The following is a 17,577-nucleotide window of genomic DNA, read 5'->3' as shown; positions in this document are numbered from 1 at the left end:
TATATATAACGTCGTTGCCGAGTGGAAGGATTAAGACAGGTCTTAGGCCGGGAAGGAGGGTACAAAATTTATTTATTAATTAATAGACAGCAGGGCCCGATTAACCTCTGAAAATAGGGGAAGCATAATAGGATTTTGGGCCCCCCCCTAACTTGAGCAAAAGAAACTTTTGATATTTTTCGCCCATAAACAATACATTTTAAAGAGACAAGAACCATGTGAAAACTATTAGAACCTTAGAAAGAAATACAGAGATCCTATGCAATCATGTTGGACCCTTCTTTATGTGCTTTATAAAGCACGTAAAGAAGGGTCCAACATGTATTGTAACCAACTATATATAGTAACAAAAACATGAGGGAGTAGCTAGCGCATATGTTAACAAAATTTAAATATTTCACTAAATTAAATTATAAAATTACTTGTTGTTATACGAAAGGTTCTTTGCAAGATTAGTCTCTTTTTTTATGAAAATTTTTTTACTAGCGGCAAAACAACACAAAGCATCCCATTTTTTTTCTTTCCGAGAGTTTTTGTTGGAGTCATTTTTTTTCTTATTACTTTTATTATAATTATTTTTTTTTGTTACAAAAAATAAGAAATTGGGCCCTTAATTTCAGTCATTTGGGGGCCCCCCTAGAATTTAAAAGGGGAAACACTTGCTTCCTGTGTCTTTTCGGTAATCAGACTCTGATAGACAGAGCAGTCATGAAAGAAGTGTGCACGAGAAGTTGTGCTCCTTGGTTATATGTTAGGGAAAATCTTACAAAGTAAAATCCGTAAATGTCTCTATTTAGGGAAAAGAGGGAAATCTTAGAAATTATAATTGGTTTATCAAATAGGTCTAATGATTCCCACGAAGATTTTAGGGAAAAATGTCCTGCTTTTAATTAAATGCATACTTGAGCCAAAAATAGATTTAAGCACAGGATGTGGCTTTTAAAAGTGTGAGCAAGCATTTCTATTAGAATATTTAATTAGGATAACATGAAAAGATTAATTGAGGCTTTTTATGTTACATCCTCCCTCGCCAAAAATGTTTAATTACAATCCAAAAATTTAAAAAATATCTATTTGCAAAATCTTCCCTCTGATAGCAGCATATTAAAATGAAAATAATCAAATTTGTAATATTAACAATATATAAAAGTAATATGAATTATAAAACATTTACATATGAACTCATGGTAAAAATTTTAAAGCACTTAAAAATTTGTAGTAGCATTATTAGCAAATTTAAAATTTTCATTTTCAACAGTTTTTTCAGTTCCAAGTCTTTTGTTTAAAGATCACAGCACAGGTTTTTCACTTTAAGAAGTATTCTTCATAATAACGCAATTTAAGTTAACTCTTCAATCATGATAAAAAAAATTTTAATCATTTTTAAAAATGTGTAACTTAAAATGTAAAACATACAATATAAAAAACAGTTTTACAGAAAAAATTTCAATCTGAAATTAGATTTGAGTATTGTTTACCTTGTTTAAAAACAAAATAAAATTAAAATAATGACACAGTGGTTGTTTTTCTGAAGTCCAAGATTTCAGTGTTGTCTTTACTTCACTTCATTTATTATTAACCATTCATATTTATCACTTGAATAGCAAAATATCCGGAATTTTTTTCTTCTTTATGTCCAAAATTTGCCTTCGGTAACATTTTTTCTTTTCTTTTTCTCTCTTATTTTTCTTTCTACTTTCTTTATATTTATTTATTTATACTTTTATTTTCTTTCTTGGTATTTTTATTGCAATCCTTAACCAGGGTATTCAAATATTTTTATTTCTATTTTTATTTTGTAAATATTTTGAGTGTATTCAGTTACCATTACTTTTCAGTTTGTGTTAGATCATTTTCCTAGCTTTAATCAGCAATTAGAAACTTTGTTTATTTATGGAAATGTCTGAGCTATGAACTAATCACCAACGTTGGACTAAAGCATTAATGTCTGGTTTCACATTTCAATTCAAATTCCGACAGCAAGTATTTTACTCATTTTCCAAATTATTTGCATTAGTTTTAACATTTGGTGATTTAATTTCTGCAACACCGTAATTGCATTCATATATTAATATCAATATTTATTGTAGTTGCATTAAGAAGAGAAAATTTTTTTTAATGGTATTTTCATCTTGACCCTACACACTATAGTAAAATAAAAATATAAATTCTTCCAATCACTAAATCATAGAAACTGAAACACATAAAACAATAATTATGAAAATAATTTCTCAAAACATTTTTTATGCCAATCAAAACAATCAATTCACTTAAGATAAAAATTTAAAGAAATTAAAATTTCAACGGTAAATACGATCAATGTATAAAAATTGTTTCAATTGAAACATCAAGTATGAGAAAAATTTAAAATCATAATCTATAATTTTTGTTCATTTACGTGAGTGCTTTTTTATTTATCAATAAAAATTCAAAAAATTGCTTTATGAGAATTGTAAAAAAACAAAACATAATGGATACGGGGGGGAAGTTCAAATTACTCCAAGAAAACATCTTTAAAACCACAACATCAGATGAAATTTGATTAATAATGTCTTCTTTAAAAGGAATCTTATTTCTCCTTGAATGAGGTGGGGTGAGAACAATTTATTGACGATAAAATTCAGAGCAGTGGGAGAGGCAAAACAAAACTTTCCGAACGGAAGGGATGGGGTTTCAAATCAAAACTTTTTAACATCTATCAGGAGTCCGACGTAGTTTTTCTTTTTAGTCCAAGGGGGGTGAATAATTTTGAAGCTCAGCTCTCTAGTTGTATCCATCGCCTTCAGAACGTAGACAAAACATGCAGCATACACTAAAGGAAAGTCGATGATCTTTAAGACAAGTTCCATTGGGCGTAGGTATTATGTAAATAAACGAAAAGTTCGATGATTGAAGAATTTATTTTCTGTTGAAGATACTGGATGAATTATTAATTGCCATTAGTTGCAGAAGAATTTGACTAATAAATTTTCAACTGTCCATATGAATCAGATATTCCATATCTTTAATATACTGTAGATATATATATATATACATACACCGAAGATCCATTACATTATGACCACCTTTAGCCCACAAAACTGCTAGCACCCGCCGTGGCATTGATTCCACAAGTTGCTGATAGCTAGTCTGAGGTATCTGATACCAAGCACTCACCAACTGGTCCTGCAATTCCCTCACATTGCGAGGGGGTAGTGTGGCAGCACGAATTTAGTTTTCCAAGTAGGACCACAAATGCTTCATTGGATTAAGGTCAGGTGAATTTGGGGGCCAAGAGATGACTTGAAAGTCACTGGAATGGTCCTCGACGATTCGACCCTTATGACATGGTGCATTATCCTGTCGAACCCATGAAAACCTGGGCGAGCCCATTGTTATAGATGGAGGGTGGTCATAATGTAATGGCTCTTCGGTGTATATATATTTAAAAAAATGCTTGGCATTAGAATAGAGGAATTTTATTAATTAGAATATAAGAATTATTGTTGTTTTATTATTAATTTTTTTTCTTAAATTCTGAAACAAAAGTTAATTTTGTAAAGTTAAATCAAAGCTAAAACAATTTCGTCTGAAATTATCGACTGATAAACATCCAGTTGAGTATTATATAATTAATATAAGTACTACTTTATATTATATAATCTTAATTTTGATTGGTGTTATTTATAAGAATTTTTGAAAGTAATATAAAATTTATTAATGTCAGTTATGTGTATAGCAGGCATTTTTTTTTAAATTCATACTATTTTTTGTTCGGATTTCACTTTATATGTTTTAGAGTTTTAGAAAAATATTATATTAAAACTAAAATATTTTTATTTATTTTTGAAAACATATCCAAATAATATTTTTAAAACTTTAACCTTATTTAAATATATATACATTTATTTTTATTAGTTATTTTTATTCCAATTCCTTCCTAATTTATTTTAATTTAACAAATAATAATGAAATTTAACAAGTGTAATCTTTTGAAACGACATATGAAAACATGTATTTTTAACCCGAACATTCTTAAATGACGTAAAAATTATTAATAATGAAAGAAGAATAATTATTACTTACATTTACTGAAAAATACAAATTACCAAATTTTACACTACTGAAAATAATAAAAGCATTAAATAAATTATAAAAATATCACTCCTTATGAAATACGAACTCTCCCTTCGAACATACGTTTTTTTTTAATAAAATCTACAATCATGTAAAATAATCAACAGGTACGAAGAAATAAATAGACTAAAGACCAACGATAAAATAGCAGCAACAGATTTCTGAAGAAAATGAATAATAGATTAGATAATTAAGCTCAAATCTCCATTTAATAGTCTGGCGAACCCGACTATTAAATATGAAACACAGTTTTTGGAATGAAGCCATTTTGAATCTGGGGGAAAACTTTTTGACAAAGGAGTTAGCTATTTCTATAATTCAGTGCTGTGATAAATTATTTAGCCAAAATTGTTGTATTTAGATATTATTTGGCATGTTTTCATCACTTAATTGTTTTTGTTTATAAGAATAAGTAAATAGGAATAATTCCTGGGCATCATAATCTCTTTATAAATATAATTTTAAAATGCTTGCAAATAATTTCGATTATACTGCATTTTTTTTTTGTGAAAAGGATGGACATCAATAACAATGTATGATTTACATCATTAGTTATACGTAAATATATTTAAAATGCATTTATTAACGACTGTGATTATATTACAAATAATCTTTTTCTTGTATTTGCTTAATAAGTGCCGATATAAACGGAAATAAAAGTTCTTAGCAACAGTATTTCGATATAAATGTGCTTTAAATGAAATTGTTAGCAATCGCAATTATACTACTATTGTTTCCTTTAAATTAAGTGCCAACATAAGTAAAAAAGCCTCATTAGTGCCTTCAAGTATGAGTACTGAATTCATTCGAAATGAGATTTTTAAAACTTGAATTATAGTACAAATTATATTACTTGTATTTGCTTAATAAGTTCCTATCTGAATAAAAGTAGCAACATTATGTCTATATGAATACGTTTTAAATAAGCTAGTAAACAGTTGCGATTATGCAATAATATTTTTTTTTAATTAAGTGCCAACATAAACAAAAGTTCTTTGTTTGCATTATCCGTTTGCATATTATACTTCGTTTGTATATTATATGTAAATATATTTAAAATAGGATTTTTATCAATTCGGATTATATTAAAAATTTCTTTTACTTGTATTTACTTAATTGCCGATATAAATAAGGAATTGTACATTCTTTATCCCCAGTATATAACTGTAAGTAGATGCATTTTGAATGAGCTTGTTAAGCAATTATGATTATACAACAAGTGTTTTCTTTAAATTAAATGCTTCTGCATTTGAATCTTTAATTATAAGTAAATATATTTGAAATAAAATTTTTTAACAGTTTGGATACGTTACAAATTCTTTTACTTGTATTTTCTTATAAAATGCTGTTGTAAATAAAGAAATGTACATTTTTTATCCTCATCATCTCTGTGTTAATATGTTTTAAATTTGCTTGTAAACAATTTCGAATATATAGTAAAGTTTTTTTTTAACTTGTGTCTTCTGTCTAAGTGCCGATCTAAACAATACTTCTTATTGCATATTAGTTAGAGGAAAATATAATTAAAATTAACTTATTTGAGTTCATTAAAAGATCTTTTACTGTATTTTCTGCATAAGTTTTGATATAAATAACAACAGATTTTTAACATTATACTATTAGCTTCATGCTAATGTATTTAAAATTTCTAAAACATTTAAAATATTCTTCACATTTCTTTCGACCCTATATGCTGTATGTAAATAAAAAAAGTATATATCCATTGCATCGTTAGCTTCATGCGAATATATTTGAAATAAACTTCAAACAATTACGACAAATATCAAATGAATTTTTATCGATAGATTCATGAAAATTGATTTTATTACGTCTCTGAATACATAAAAATGTACGACAAATACTAAAATTATAGTTATAACTTGACGTCAAAAATAATTGCATCATTTTCAACCTGTTTTTACCAGTTTAGTTTATTAAAAGTTGATTAAATTCAATATGTTTATTTTTATGCGTATATATTTTTATGTTTATACTTTCTCCTGCCATAAAAAATCTGAAAACAAACTTCTTAAACAATTAGTATTATTTGTACATTTGACAAAAACATTATTTTGAATTGTACTATTTTCAATGTTTACTTCTTTAATAGTTTTTTTTAATCAATAAATAGCTTCATTTTTATGCTATAATGTCATTTCAATAAGTTGACCCTTGCTTGCAATTGAATTTTCATAATTAGAGAGATAGAATATCACGAAAAAAAAAACTAAAACATGTGATCATTAAGAAAATATTGACTTACAAATAATTTTTATTTGACATAACAGGTATCTTTCATAAAGTATTGTTCAAAATTTCCATATTACTTTTGTTATACCAAATTCGTGTGATGCCAAAAGTAATCAAGCTATTATTTTTGTGAAAAGGTTTGATATTAAAATAAAATTGAAGGAAAAATTATGAAATGTTACTTCAGTTAAAGATTTTGATTAGCTTATAATTTAAAAATACTTTTTTTGATTCAGTGATTCCGATATGGTATCATAATTATACGGTTCTCTAAGATATCACACAAAGAAAAAAAAAACAGAAATGTACATAATTTAATTAAATTTTCACAATGTTTAACTAAAATAACTTCAAATTAGTTGTAAGTGCTAACTTTAATCACTTATAATGAAAGATAGCATTTGAAAATTTAATTTGATTCATTTATATTTTGTACGATATCAGGTTAAGTGTATCTAAAATATTATTAAAAACCAAAATTTCAATATTGTTGTTTAAATTATGATTGACTTTTATGGAGAGATTGTTTCAGATTTTGGAGAGATTGTTTTCGATTTAAAAATGGAGAGATTGTTTTCGATTTAATATGGAGAGATTGTTTTCGATTTAAAAATAAAGTGAAATAGAATCCATTTTTAATAGAGACAAATAAATTTCAATCATATTGATCATTCATTTTTGTTTACTAAATTTAAACAAGGTGGACTATGATTAGATAGATTTTTATTTACTTAAAAATAAATAGAGATTGATTTCAACAACCATTTAAGAAGAACCTTTGATTCATTTATTATAAAGACGGATCGGTTTTTATTTACTAAATATAAGTAGGTTTATTTTGATTCACTTCTAATAAAGGGAGATGGGTTTTATTTATCGAATTTAAGTAAAGGTTGATTGTTATTCACTTCTAATACTGATTGATTTTATTCAGCAAATTCAAAAAAGGTTTATTTCGATCCACGTATAATAAAGAGAGATAGGTTTTTTATTTACTACTTAATTTTTATAAAGGTTATATAATCCATCTCTTTTAGAAGAAAGATTGATTCAATAAAGAAAGATTGATTTTTATTTACTAAATATAAGTAGATTGATTTTGAATTGCTTCAAATAAAGAGAGATTGGTTTTTATTTTCGAAATTTAAATAAAGGGTGATTTTGATTCATTTATAATTAAGAGTGTTTTGTTTTGATTTACTAAACTTAAATAAAGTTTAATTTTGGTTAACTTGTAATAAAGAGAGATTGAATTTTATTTCATAAATTTAAGTAAAGCTTTATTTTGATTACCTTACAGTACAAGTAGATTTTTATTTGGTTAAAATAAATAGAAATTGATCTGAAAAATTAGAGATTGATTTTGCTTAACTTATGAAAAAGATAGAGTTTTACTCTCTTGAATATAGAAGCGATTTGAATCCTTATAATAAAAATTGATTTTGAACTATTTATACTAAAATGAGATTACTTATAGTATCTTAAAATAAGGAGAGATTGGCTTATTATGGGAGATTTTAATGAATAAAATTTTAATTTTTATTTACTTATGATTAAAAGAGCTTCAGTTTGTTCCTCTAACAGTAAATATTTGTGTTCTAGTCTAATAACGATAATTTTATTACTCACAGTGTAATAAAGAGTGCTTTATTCATTAGATAACTCTGATATTGTACAAAGGCAACTCATCTATGAAAATTTAAAAATGTATGATTTTAATTCAGGATTTGATTAACTTACAGTAGAAAAGTTTTGCTTAAAAATTTTCCATATATTTTATTCATTTCAATGTGATAAATATACGTCACCAAGAATTAATTTTTTTAAAGGTTTATAAAAAAAAATTATGAAATAAAGCAATGTTATTTTAATAAGTAGTTGTTGTGATTTTCATTCGCTTATATTGGATTCATTGTTAGTTGTTACTAATTTGAATTTTGCAACAATTTGTAATTTAAATTGATTCTAAATTATGTTGATAAAAAAAAATGTTTACATAAAGATTCTATGCATTTAAGTCTTAGAAAACGATATTTTTAGGGGCTGAAAAGATTATTCAAGTTCAGGAAATGATAGTTTTTAGAATTTTCTAGGAATGCGTAATTTTTATCGTAAAATATTTCGCTAAGAGCGCTCCATTCTTTTCTTTATAAGGGGGTTGATGTCGCAGAGAAGAGAACCAGATGCGTACGCATTCACACAGGGGTGGCGCTTCCATCGAATTCTTTATCTGATCCTCTCCCACCCCTTACAACTCCATCATTTATTTCTTTTTTTGTTCTCTTTTTTTTATTCGAGAACATCTCTTCCCCATCTTTAATTCTGCTCCATACCGTCTTATTTCACTGCCCAACCATACCAAAAGACAGTACAAGAGAAAGAAGGGGCGCCGGCGGAGGGGTGGAGGCGCCCCAGTGTGCAGGGGCCGAAAACTTTAGGGGGCGATGGGATGGAAGAAGATGGAGTAGAGGGGGAGGAGAAGATTCGGGGAGTGGAAAGGGGAGCCTCGTCCTTCAAACGACCCGAGCTTCATATCCGAACAACACGGAATGTATCCGAATATTATTTCTCTCCGGAATCGCTTTTCCGGAAATATTTCCTGGAAAATCCTGGATCGGATAAAATAGGATGGGAGGGGAATTTTTATTATGTCAGGGGCTTGGAATACCCCACCATGAAGCAAAGTTATTCCATAGATGAAAGATAAAATTCCGGTCGATACTCAACCGAGACATCACGAGAGTGGTAACATGGACGATCCGCCAAATGATAAATAGATTTTTGCATTCAAACGATGAAAAAAAAAATTCTAGAACAAAATATTTTAAATTTCAAAATAATCTCAGTTAAATTAGGTTTTGATCCAAAGTTAATATCTATTACATAATATCATATATGAAATGGTATAAATGGGATTCGTATGAATATAAGTTTCTTAACACATAATTTTAGATTTTTAAAATTTGTTTGGAAAAAATCAACATACAAGTTAATTGTTTTGTTAACTTAAGCAACGTTTGTTAAGAATTTTTAATCCTAGAACGGACTATTTTACTCCCTTATGTAATAAGTTGCAGTAAATAGTCACAGTAGCACTCCTAAAAAAATCGAAATGTAAACTCGAAATTGTAAACTTTGCTTTTTATATTCTTTTAGAAGAGATATAGAAACTTAAAAGTTTTATATTTTATTTACTTTCCTCCTATTTCTATCGTACTAGAAAGAACATTTTGATCAATAATTTGCTCTTCACGAACGAAACAAAAAAAACACTAATCATACATTTTAAGGATATGAATAGTTAGTGACTAAAAAAGAATATCTGAGATATTTTTAATTATTGTTTTGATGAAAAGAAGTGTATCAAAAATTTGTAGTAAATTTATTTATTTTCAACAACTACCCTTATCTACAAAACAGTTACATATTTATTAAAATTATTTATCTATCTATTTTCATGAAATTGCTGCTATTACTATGAGATCCAAGTGGTAAAAATTACAACAAACTTTATCTATTGCTTGAATATATCTACAGATATAGTTATGGTTAGTTAAAAGGTAATTTTTCAAAAGTCATGTGATATAATGTGACTACCTACTGATTTCTCTCGCATATACATTAATGAAAGCCAGAATCAGTGAAGCGCTTATGTTACTGATACAATTGTGATAGAAACATTTTGAACTCTCCAGTTATACTATCCCTAAAACGGGCTTGAACGTCACATTTCTTCTCCAAAACACAAAAAATAATATTTATTTTAATTAATTTATACACAAAGAAACCATTTCTTTTTAAATTTAACTTATAATAACAACTTTTCAGATCCTTTGCTCGAATAACAGTTACAAATCCATATCCTCTTTTAGGAAACTCTCCTTAAGGAATCGAGGCACTTTTTTTAATGGTATTCAATGTAAGAGACACATAAAATCACATTTTTATATGCCTATAGGACTTCAAATTTTATGTAATAGATTAACACTTATGGGACTTAAAAGACACATTGAACAATAGAAAGGAATGGTTTATTAAGTAGAGTATAAAGAGGGATTCCACTCACCGCACAGTCTCGGCACATCCAGGAGACAGAGTAGGCGTTCTCGCAGTCGTACCTGTCAAGTAGTTGGCGGAATCGGCAGACCTCCCTTTGCGCCTTGTTGTCCAGTTCACGTAGTAGGTCGAGGGCCCGGGCGTCACAGGAGTTTTTATTTATGAGACGGGCCAACTCGTAGGCGTTGCAGAAGCGGAGGCGCACGTGTTGGGATTGGGGCCCACAAGCGTCCCAAGGCCCCACGTCCTCGTCCAAATAAAGGCACTGTCGGAAGGTCCTGAACGGTGTTGACCGGGCAGCAGCGATTCGGCGGCACAGAAGAAGCAGGATCAGAGCAGCGATACACTCTATGCGAAGACTCCCATGCTCAAATCTCATAGTTCATTGGAATAGGAACTAGGGGCAGGGGAGCGGGGACAATAGTCCGGATCGGGGCACCCGTCCACATAGCAGGCGGGGGCCCCGGCTAGCGGCGGCCGCCGGGGGGGCCCCCCACCTGCGCGACCGCCTCCGTGGATCTCCTGCAGAGCCGAGAGGCGATCATACTCCGGTAGGAAGAACAGGGCCCGCCATCTTTGATGGGGGTCGAAGCTGATGGTGCCCGAATAGTGGAGGGCGCATGCCCCTCCCGGTAGCGGCGGCCCTCTTTTAAGGGCCCCCTCGTCTATCCTGGCTTTGCGAATCCATGGGGAGCCTCACAAGATGGCGATCGCTTATCCCGGATATTTTCTCCCGACGAGTGATTCCGACTCACTTCGGCCGTTCTCTCCTCTCTACTGTGGCCGCAGGCGCAGGCGCACACTATCGGTGCAGAAGGATGCGGATCCTCCCTCAGATCGTTTTCAGATCCTCGTCCACCCCTTCTATGAGGGACGTGGCCGCTGCGACCTTTTGACCCACCTGCTTTCAGCAAGACATCCAGAGAATGTCAAAAAAATACATCCACTGACCACACTCTTCAGCATCCCTCTTCTTTCATTTCAACTTCATCTCGGTGCTCCCAACAAATGATCCATCTTTCATCCCAATACAACTTTACAACTCATTTGCAATCTGACGCGCATGTCCTTTTCTCTCCGATGTACCACGTGGATTGGGGGGATCCTTACTTAATTGTGTAACTCTCTTTCACTTTTTTTTATCTTTAGATTTTCAACGGAAAAGAAATATTTGGATTACATTTAAAGCACATCATTCTTTATACATTTTTAGTAGTTTTCTAGAAAGATTTTATAATTTATTTTTCATTTTGAAAAAAAAAAAAAATTATTTTATTTGATACAAATTTTAAAATAAAGAATATTTAGAATGGAAATTCTTATTTGTTGGTTCTACAAAAAGTAGTTCCCAGTTCAAAATTATATCTTTAATTATTAAAATATGGTTCTAAAAAATAGCAATTCTCTGTTTAAAATCATATCTTCAATTAATAAAATAAATATTAAGTAAGCATTAGGGAATGTATAATGGTGATAAAAAATGAACTGAAAACAAAATTTCAATTCAATAAAAATATTTTTTTTTCATAATTTCGCCGAATATTTTTATTTAATAAAAAAATCTCGGGCCAGAAATTGTCAAGTGGAGTAAGAATTCTGTTTAAAACTTAATATTTTATAATTTAGTCTTAATTTAAAGAATAAAAAAAATAAATTATTTTATTTTCTACAAAATTTGAAATCTAGAATATTCAAAATTGAAATTTTCGATATTGGTTATGAAAAAAAATCATTTGGTTAGAAAATATTCTAACTATTTTCATTACTGAATTAATTGAGACATCAACATTCGGGACCATATTACATTGTTAAGAAAAAAGAAACATCCTCAGAAACATAATTTTAATTAAACAAATTTTTTGTTTTTATGATTTCATATTTCAAATTAAACATTTTTACTGAACTGTTTTATTTTGTAAAGCCAATATCATGCTTGATATCAAGTAGGTGTATTGTATTCTCTATTGATAAACAAATTATTTAACTACGCAAAAAATTTTAATTCATAATTTCATTTTCTTAAAGCTTAAATAACTTAAAATGTATCTCAAAACTATACCTTAAAAAATACTCGTTTGTCGATAATTCATAAAAACAAACGTTCAGTACATTTTTCAGTTCAGAAAAGAGAAATATTTTTTCACAATTTCATATTTGAAGTAAAATATGCCCAAACTTGATGATTTTAAGTTTTACTTGCAAATTTAAGTTTAAAAAATACAGAGTGCTTCGTATTGATTACTTTTAGCAAATATTTAAAACTTTTTTGTAGAAAGAAAACTTTGTGTTGATTAAATAAAGCATTTTAGTATAGGCTTTTTAGTACATTTAATTTTAGATCCTGATTGATTTTGACATTTTTTTATCAAATTGCATTTTTTCTCATCAATTAAGATTTTGAAATCAGTTTTATATTCGTAAATCAATTAGTTAAAACTGAATAACTATTTAAAAAAAATCAAACATTCGAAAAATAGTTCACTTTTAATCATCAGTTAGAAACATAATCTGGAGTAGAATTTTCAGCTCCGTAAGAAAATGGTTTATAAGTAGAATTAAGAATTAATATTTTATTAATTGTAAGGTTAAATTGCAATTTGCAATAAAAGGTTTATGGTCAATTCCAGAAATATATCAATCAGTTAAAGTCAGATGATACGTAATCATTGCTTTAATTATATGTTTTATTCACAAATAAAAATATTGTAAAGTGCAATTTGTAATAGAAAGTTTACTGTCAATCTCAGAAAAATGTCAATTAATTAAAGTCAATTTATACATAATAATCGTTTTAACTATATGTTTTATTCACAAATAAAAATGTAAGTTAAACTGCAATTTGTAATAGAAAGTTTATTGTCAATCCAGAAAAATATCAATTAGTTAAAGTCAGATGATACATAATAATCGTTTTAATTATATGTTTTATTCACAAATAAAAATGTAAGTTAAACTGCAATTTGTAATAGAAAGTTTATTGTCAATCCAGAAAAATATCAATTAGTTAAAGTCAGATGATACATAATAATCGTTTTAATTATATGTTTTATTCACAAATAAAAATGTAAGTTAAACTGCAATTTGTAATAGAAAGTTTATTGTCAATCCAGAAAAATATCAATTAGTTAAAGTCAGATGATACATAATAATCGTTTTAATTATATGTTTTATTCACAAATGAAAATTTTCACATGCATGTAATTCTCTTTCGGTATTAATTTTAAGTTTTTTTTCCCAAATAAAAACTATATCTCGTATTGATGATAACCTTTATTCACAAATAAAAATTGTTTTTTCCATTTAATTCAGGGCTGGCAAGTTTTTGACTATTGACGTTTTTATCCGGCTTCAACTATGGTTTTAAACATCTTGTCAAAAAGCTCTTTTTGATATAGTTTTTGACAATTGTTAAAAACCCAAACCTTTTGGTATAAAAAAGGAGTTTTTCCCGAAATATTGCCATACAGTTGGAAGAGCAACATTATCCAGAATGCCCCCATACATTTTATAGTTCATGCTGCCAACCACATGAAAAAAACTCCCACACTTTGGTGGGTTTAATTTTATATTTTATAACCGTCGTTGAACAACCGACCTAATTTTTGGGTTCATGATACTAATGTTCAACTCCGTATCCTTGTAATTTTGAACAAAATCCAGAAGACAAGGGAACTCTTGCTCCAAGTATTGGGAGAAATTTACTTTTAATGGAACTAACCAGCATTTGCGTTACTTGGAGAGGAAGAGCACGAGAACCTCCTATGGTTAGCTTGACAGCAAGAGGATTCTAACTCATAATCAGTCTGATAGTGAATCTACCACTGAGGATATTTCACGTCAGCATTGTGGTCGGATGCGGGATTCGTATCGACGAGTCATTGCTTGTGATTCGAATCCAGTTCACCTCATTGGAAAGCTCGTTGGTAGCGAATATAAATTGAGATAAATTTCTTCTCACTATAATTTTGTTCACATACTATCATACCTGCCAACTCTTCCGGATTTTCCGGAAGATTTTATTTTCATATTTAAAGTGGTAGTAAATATATACTATTTTTTCTTTTATAAACTTAATTTTTAAATGATTTTGATCACCACTATTCTTACAAAAATTAAGCACATATACTAATATTCGTTACTATCATGGTTGTCAACTTAAGTTTTCTCAAATACAACGTATTTGTTTGCTTAAAATTGAAGTTTTAATTCCATTTTAATACCACTGGGAAAAATGATAAGGGAAGGGATTAAAAGTTGGCAGGTATGTACTATAGTACGCCTAAGGTCCTATTGGTATCGCAATTTTCAGTATCTTGGTCTAGAGCAGGGGTGTCAAACTCGCGGCCCGAGATGAGCATTTTTGTGGCCCAGTCAATATATCCGACGCAAAGCAAAAATAAATTAGAAATGTGAATTAGAAAGGAAACTAGCATATGAAATTATAATATACTTTATTTATAAACTATACGGATCATTTTAAATTGTACGCTCGAAAATGTAAAATTCTAATTGGCTTGCGGCACCTGCCATTCCAGGGATACTGCATCGTATCAAAAATACGCAGAAAAAATTTCAAATCCCAGAACGGAATTTGAAACAAGGTTTAAAGATTTTAATTCCTCGGAAAACAAATTTTGTTTGTTTTCGTCGATTTTCTCAATAAATATAGACTAGTAGTATGCAAATAGAAATGATTGAGATTCAGTGCGACTCAAATCTGATGCCTGAATTTGATGAGTGGTTATGCCTGAATTTTACAAATATTTACCGGCAAGGTTTGAAAATACTCGAAAATTTGCATATGAAATTATTTCCATTTTTGGAAGTACTTATCAGTTCAAGCAATTATTATATTAACGAGCAATTATTATATTAACATTGATTTTTTTTTGCGGCCCACCTGAAGTTAAGCATTGTTTATTTGGCCCAAGTTAGCTTTTGAATTTGACACCCCTGGTCTAGAGCATGAAAGAACATGGTTAGCCAGAATTAGTTATGGAGTACTATAAGAGGATATTCTTGCCTCCCACAATTACTATAAGGCCACGAACTACTGCAATTTTTAGTCTTTTGAATTAAAACTTTAAAGAACTTAGTTACTTGTTATAGTTCAAACTTAAAAGTTCAGCTTAAACTTAAAACTTTAAAGAATATACTTAGTCTGAATTATTACTTAGTTCTGAAGCTTTTTTTTCATGCCTCTTGGTCTAAAGCTTTAAAAAACCTAGTTTTACGTTAGTCTAAACTATAACTTATCTAGTTAGTACTTAATTAGTAAGAACACTGTTAGTCTCGACTAGAACTAAATTATGGAATGCCCAAAGGGAATCTTATTTTTCTACTGCAATTTTTAGTATCTTATTCTGAAACATTAAAAACTTAGCCTGAACTAGAACTCAATGAATCAAAAATGTAGCTTAGTTATGAAGTATCAAAGGTCTTATTGTCTTTTTCTGGCACCATAAAATCCCTTAACTATTAAAATTTTTAAACTTTCGATTTAAATTTTTAAAGAACTTAGTTACTCGTTGTAATATGAACTAAAATCTGTTAGCCTCAATTAGAACACTTACAGTCCATGACAAAATTATTAAGACGCACTCTAAGATTCTATTTAAAATCGTAATTATCAGTTGATACTCTATACAACTTTTATTGTGACTTTTTGCACTTGTTTACGTTCGTGTATCAATGGGTTAAATGAGACGATATATAATATAAATTCGACAATAGGATACATTACACGATAGCTTATACAAATATAGAATTACATACTATACAACTTTTATTGTGACTGTTTGCACTTGTTTACGTTCGTGTATCAATGGGTTAAATGAGACGATATATAATATAAATTCGACAATAGGATACATTACACGATAGCTTATACAAATATAGAATTACATACTATACAACTTTTATTGTGACTGTTTGCACTTGTTTACGTTCGTGTATCAATGGGTTAAATGAGACGATATATAATATAAATTCGACAATAGGATACATTACACGATAGCTTATACAAATATAGAATTACATACTATACAACTTTTATTGTGACTGTTTGCACTTGTTTACGTTCGTGTATCAATGGGTTAAATGAGACGATATATAATATAAATTCGACAATAGGATACATTACACGATAGCTTATACAAATATAGAATTACATACTATACAACTTTTATTGTGACTGTTTGCACTTGTTTACGTTCGTGTATCAATGGGTTAAATGAGACGATATATAATATAAATTCGACAATAGGATACATTACACGATAGCTTATACAAATATAGAATTACATACTATACAACTTTTATTGTGACTGTTTGCACTTGTTTACGTTCGTGTATCAATGGGTTAAATGAGACGATATATAATATAAATTCGACAATAGGATACATTACACGATAGCTTATACAAATATAGAATTACATACTATACAACTTTTATTGTGACTGTTTGCACTTGTTTACGTTCGTGTATCAATGGGTTAAATGAGACGATATATAATATAAATTCGACAATAGGATACATTACACGATAGCTTATACAAATATAGAATTACATACTATACAACTTTTATTGTGACTGTTTGCACTTGTTTACGTTCGTGTATCAATGGGTTAAATGAGACGATATATAATATAAATTCGACAATAGGATACATAACACGATAGCTTATACAAATATAGAATTACATACTATACAACTTTTATTGTGACTGTTTGCACTTGTTTACGTTCGTGTATCAATGGGTTAAATGAGACGATATATAATATAAATTCGACAATAGGATACATTACACGATAGCTTATACAAATATAGAATTACATACTATACAACTTTTATTGTGACTGTTTGCACTTGTTTACGTTCGTGTATCAATGGGTTAAATGAGACGATATATAATATAAATTCGACAATAGGATACATAACACGATAGCTTATACAAATATAGAATTACATACTATACAACTTTTATTGTGACTGTTTGCACTTGTTTACGTTCGTGTATCAATGGGTTAAATGAGACAATATATAATATAAATTCGACAATAGGATACATTACACGATAGCTTATACAAATATAGAATTACATACTATACAACTTTTATTGTGACTGTTTGCACTTGTTTACGTTCGTGTATCAA

General features: G+C 29.1%; 2 protein-coding genes across 3 annotated transcripts in view; one reads left to right on the top strand and one right to left on the bottom strand.

Annotated features, from left to right (window-relative positions):
* Window positions 1–11,504, bottom strand: part of Mid1 (calcium-permeable channel component Mid1) — a 164,754-nt gene extending 153,250 nt beyond the window's left edge. The window contains exon 1 of the mRNA XM_016072221.4: window positions 10,433–11,504. Within this exon, the coding sequence (XP_015927707.1) occupies window positions 10,433–10,801 (369 nt within the window). The 5' untranslated portion in view covers window positions 10,802–11,504. The remainder of the gene's footprint in view (window positions 1–10,432) is intronic.
* Window positions 1–17,577, top strand: part of l(2)10685 (5-methylcytosine rRNA methyltransferase l(2)10685) — a 213,437-nt gene that overhangs the window by 139,762 nt on the left and 56,098 nt on the right. The window lies entirely within an intron of this gene.

Source organism: Parasteatoda tepidariorum, chromosome 10 (genome assembly GCF_982258835.1).
Source record: "Parasteatoda tepidariorum strain Cologne lab strain chromosome 10, Ptep-v5.0, whole genome shotgun sequence".
In the NCBI taxonomy this organism is placed as follows: Eukaryota; Metazoa; Arthropoda; class Arachnida; order Araneae; family Theridiidae; genus Parasteatoda; species Parasteatoda tepidariorum.
This window is presented reverse-complemented; position numbering and strand designations above follow the sequence as displayed.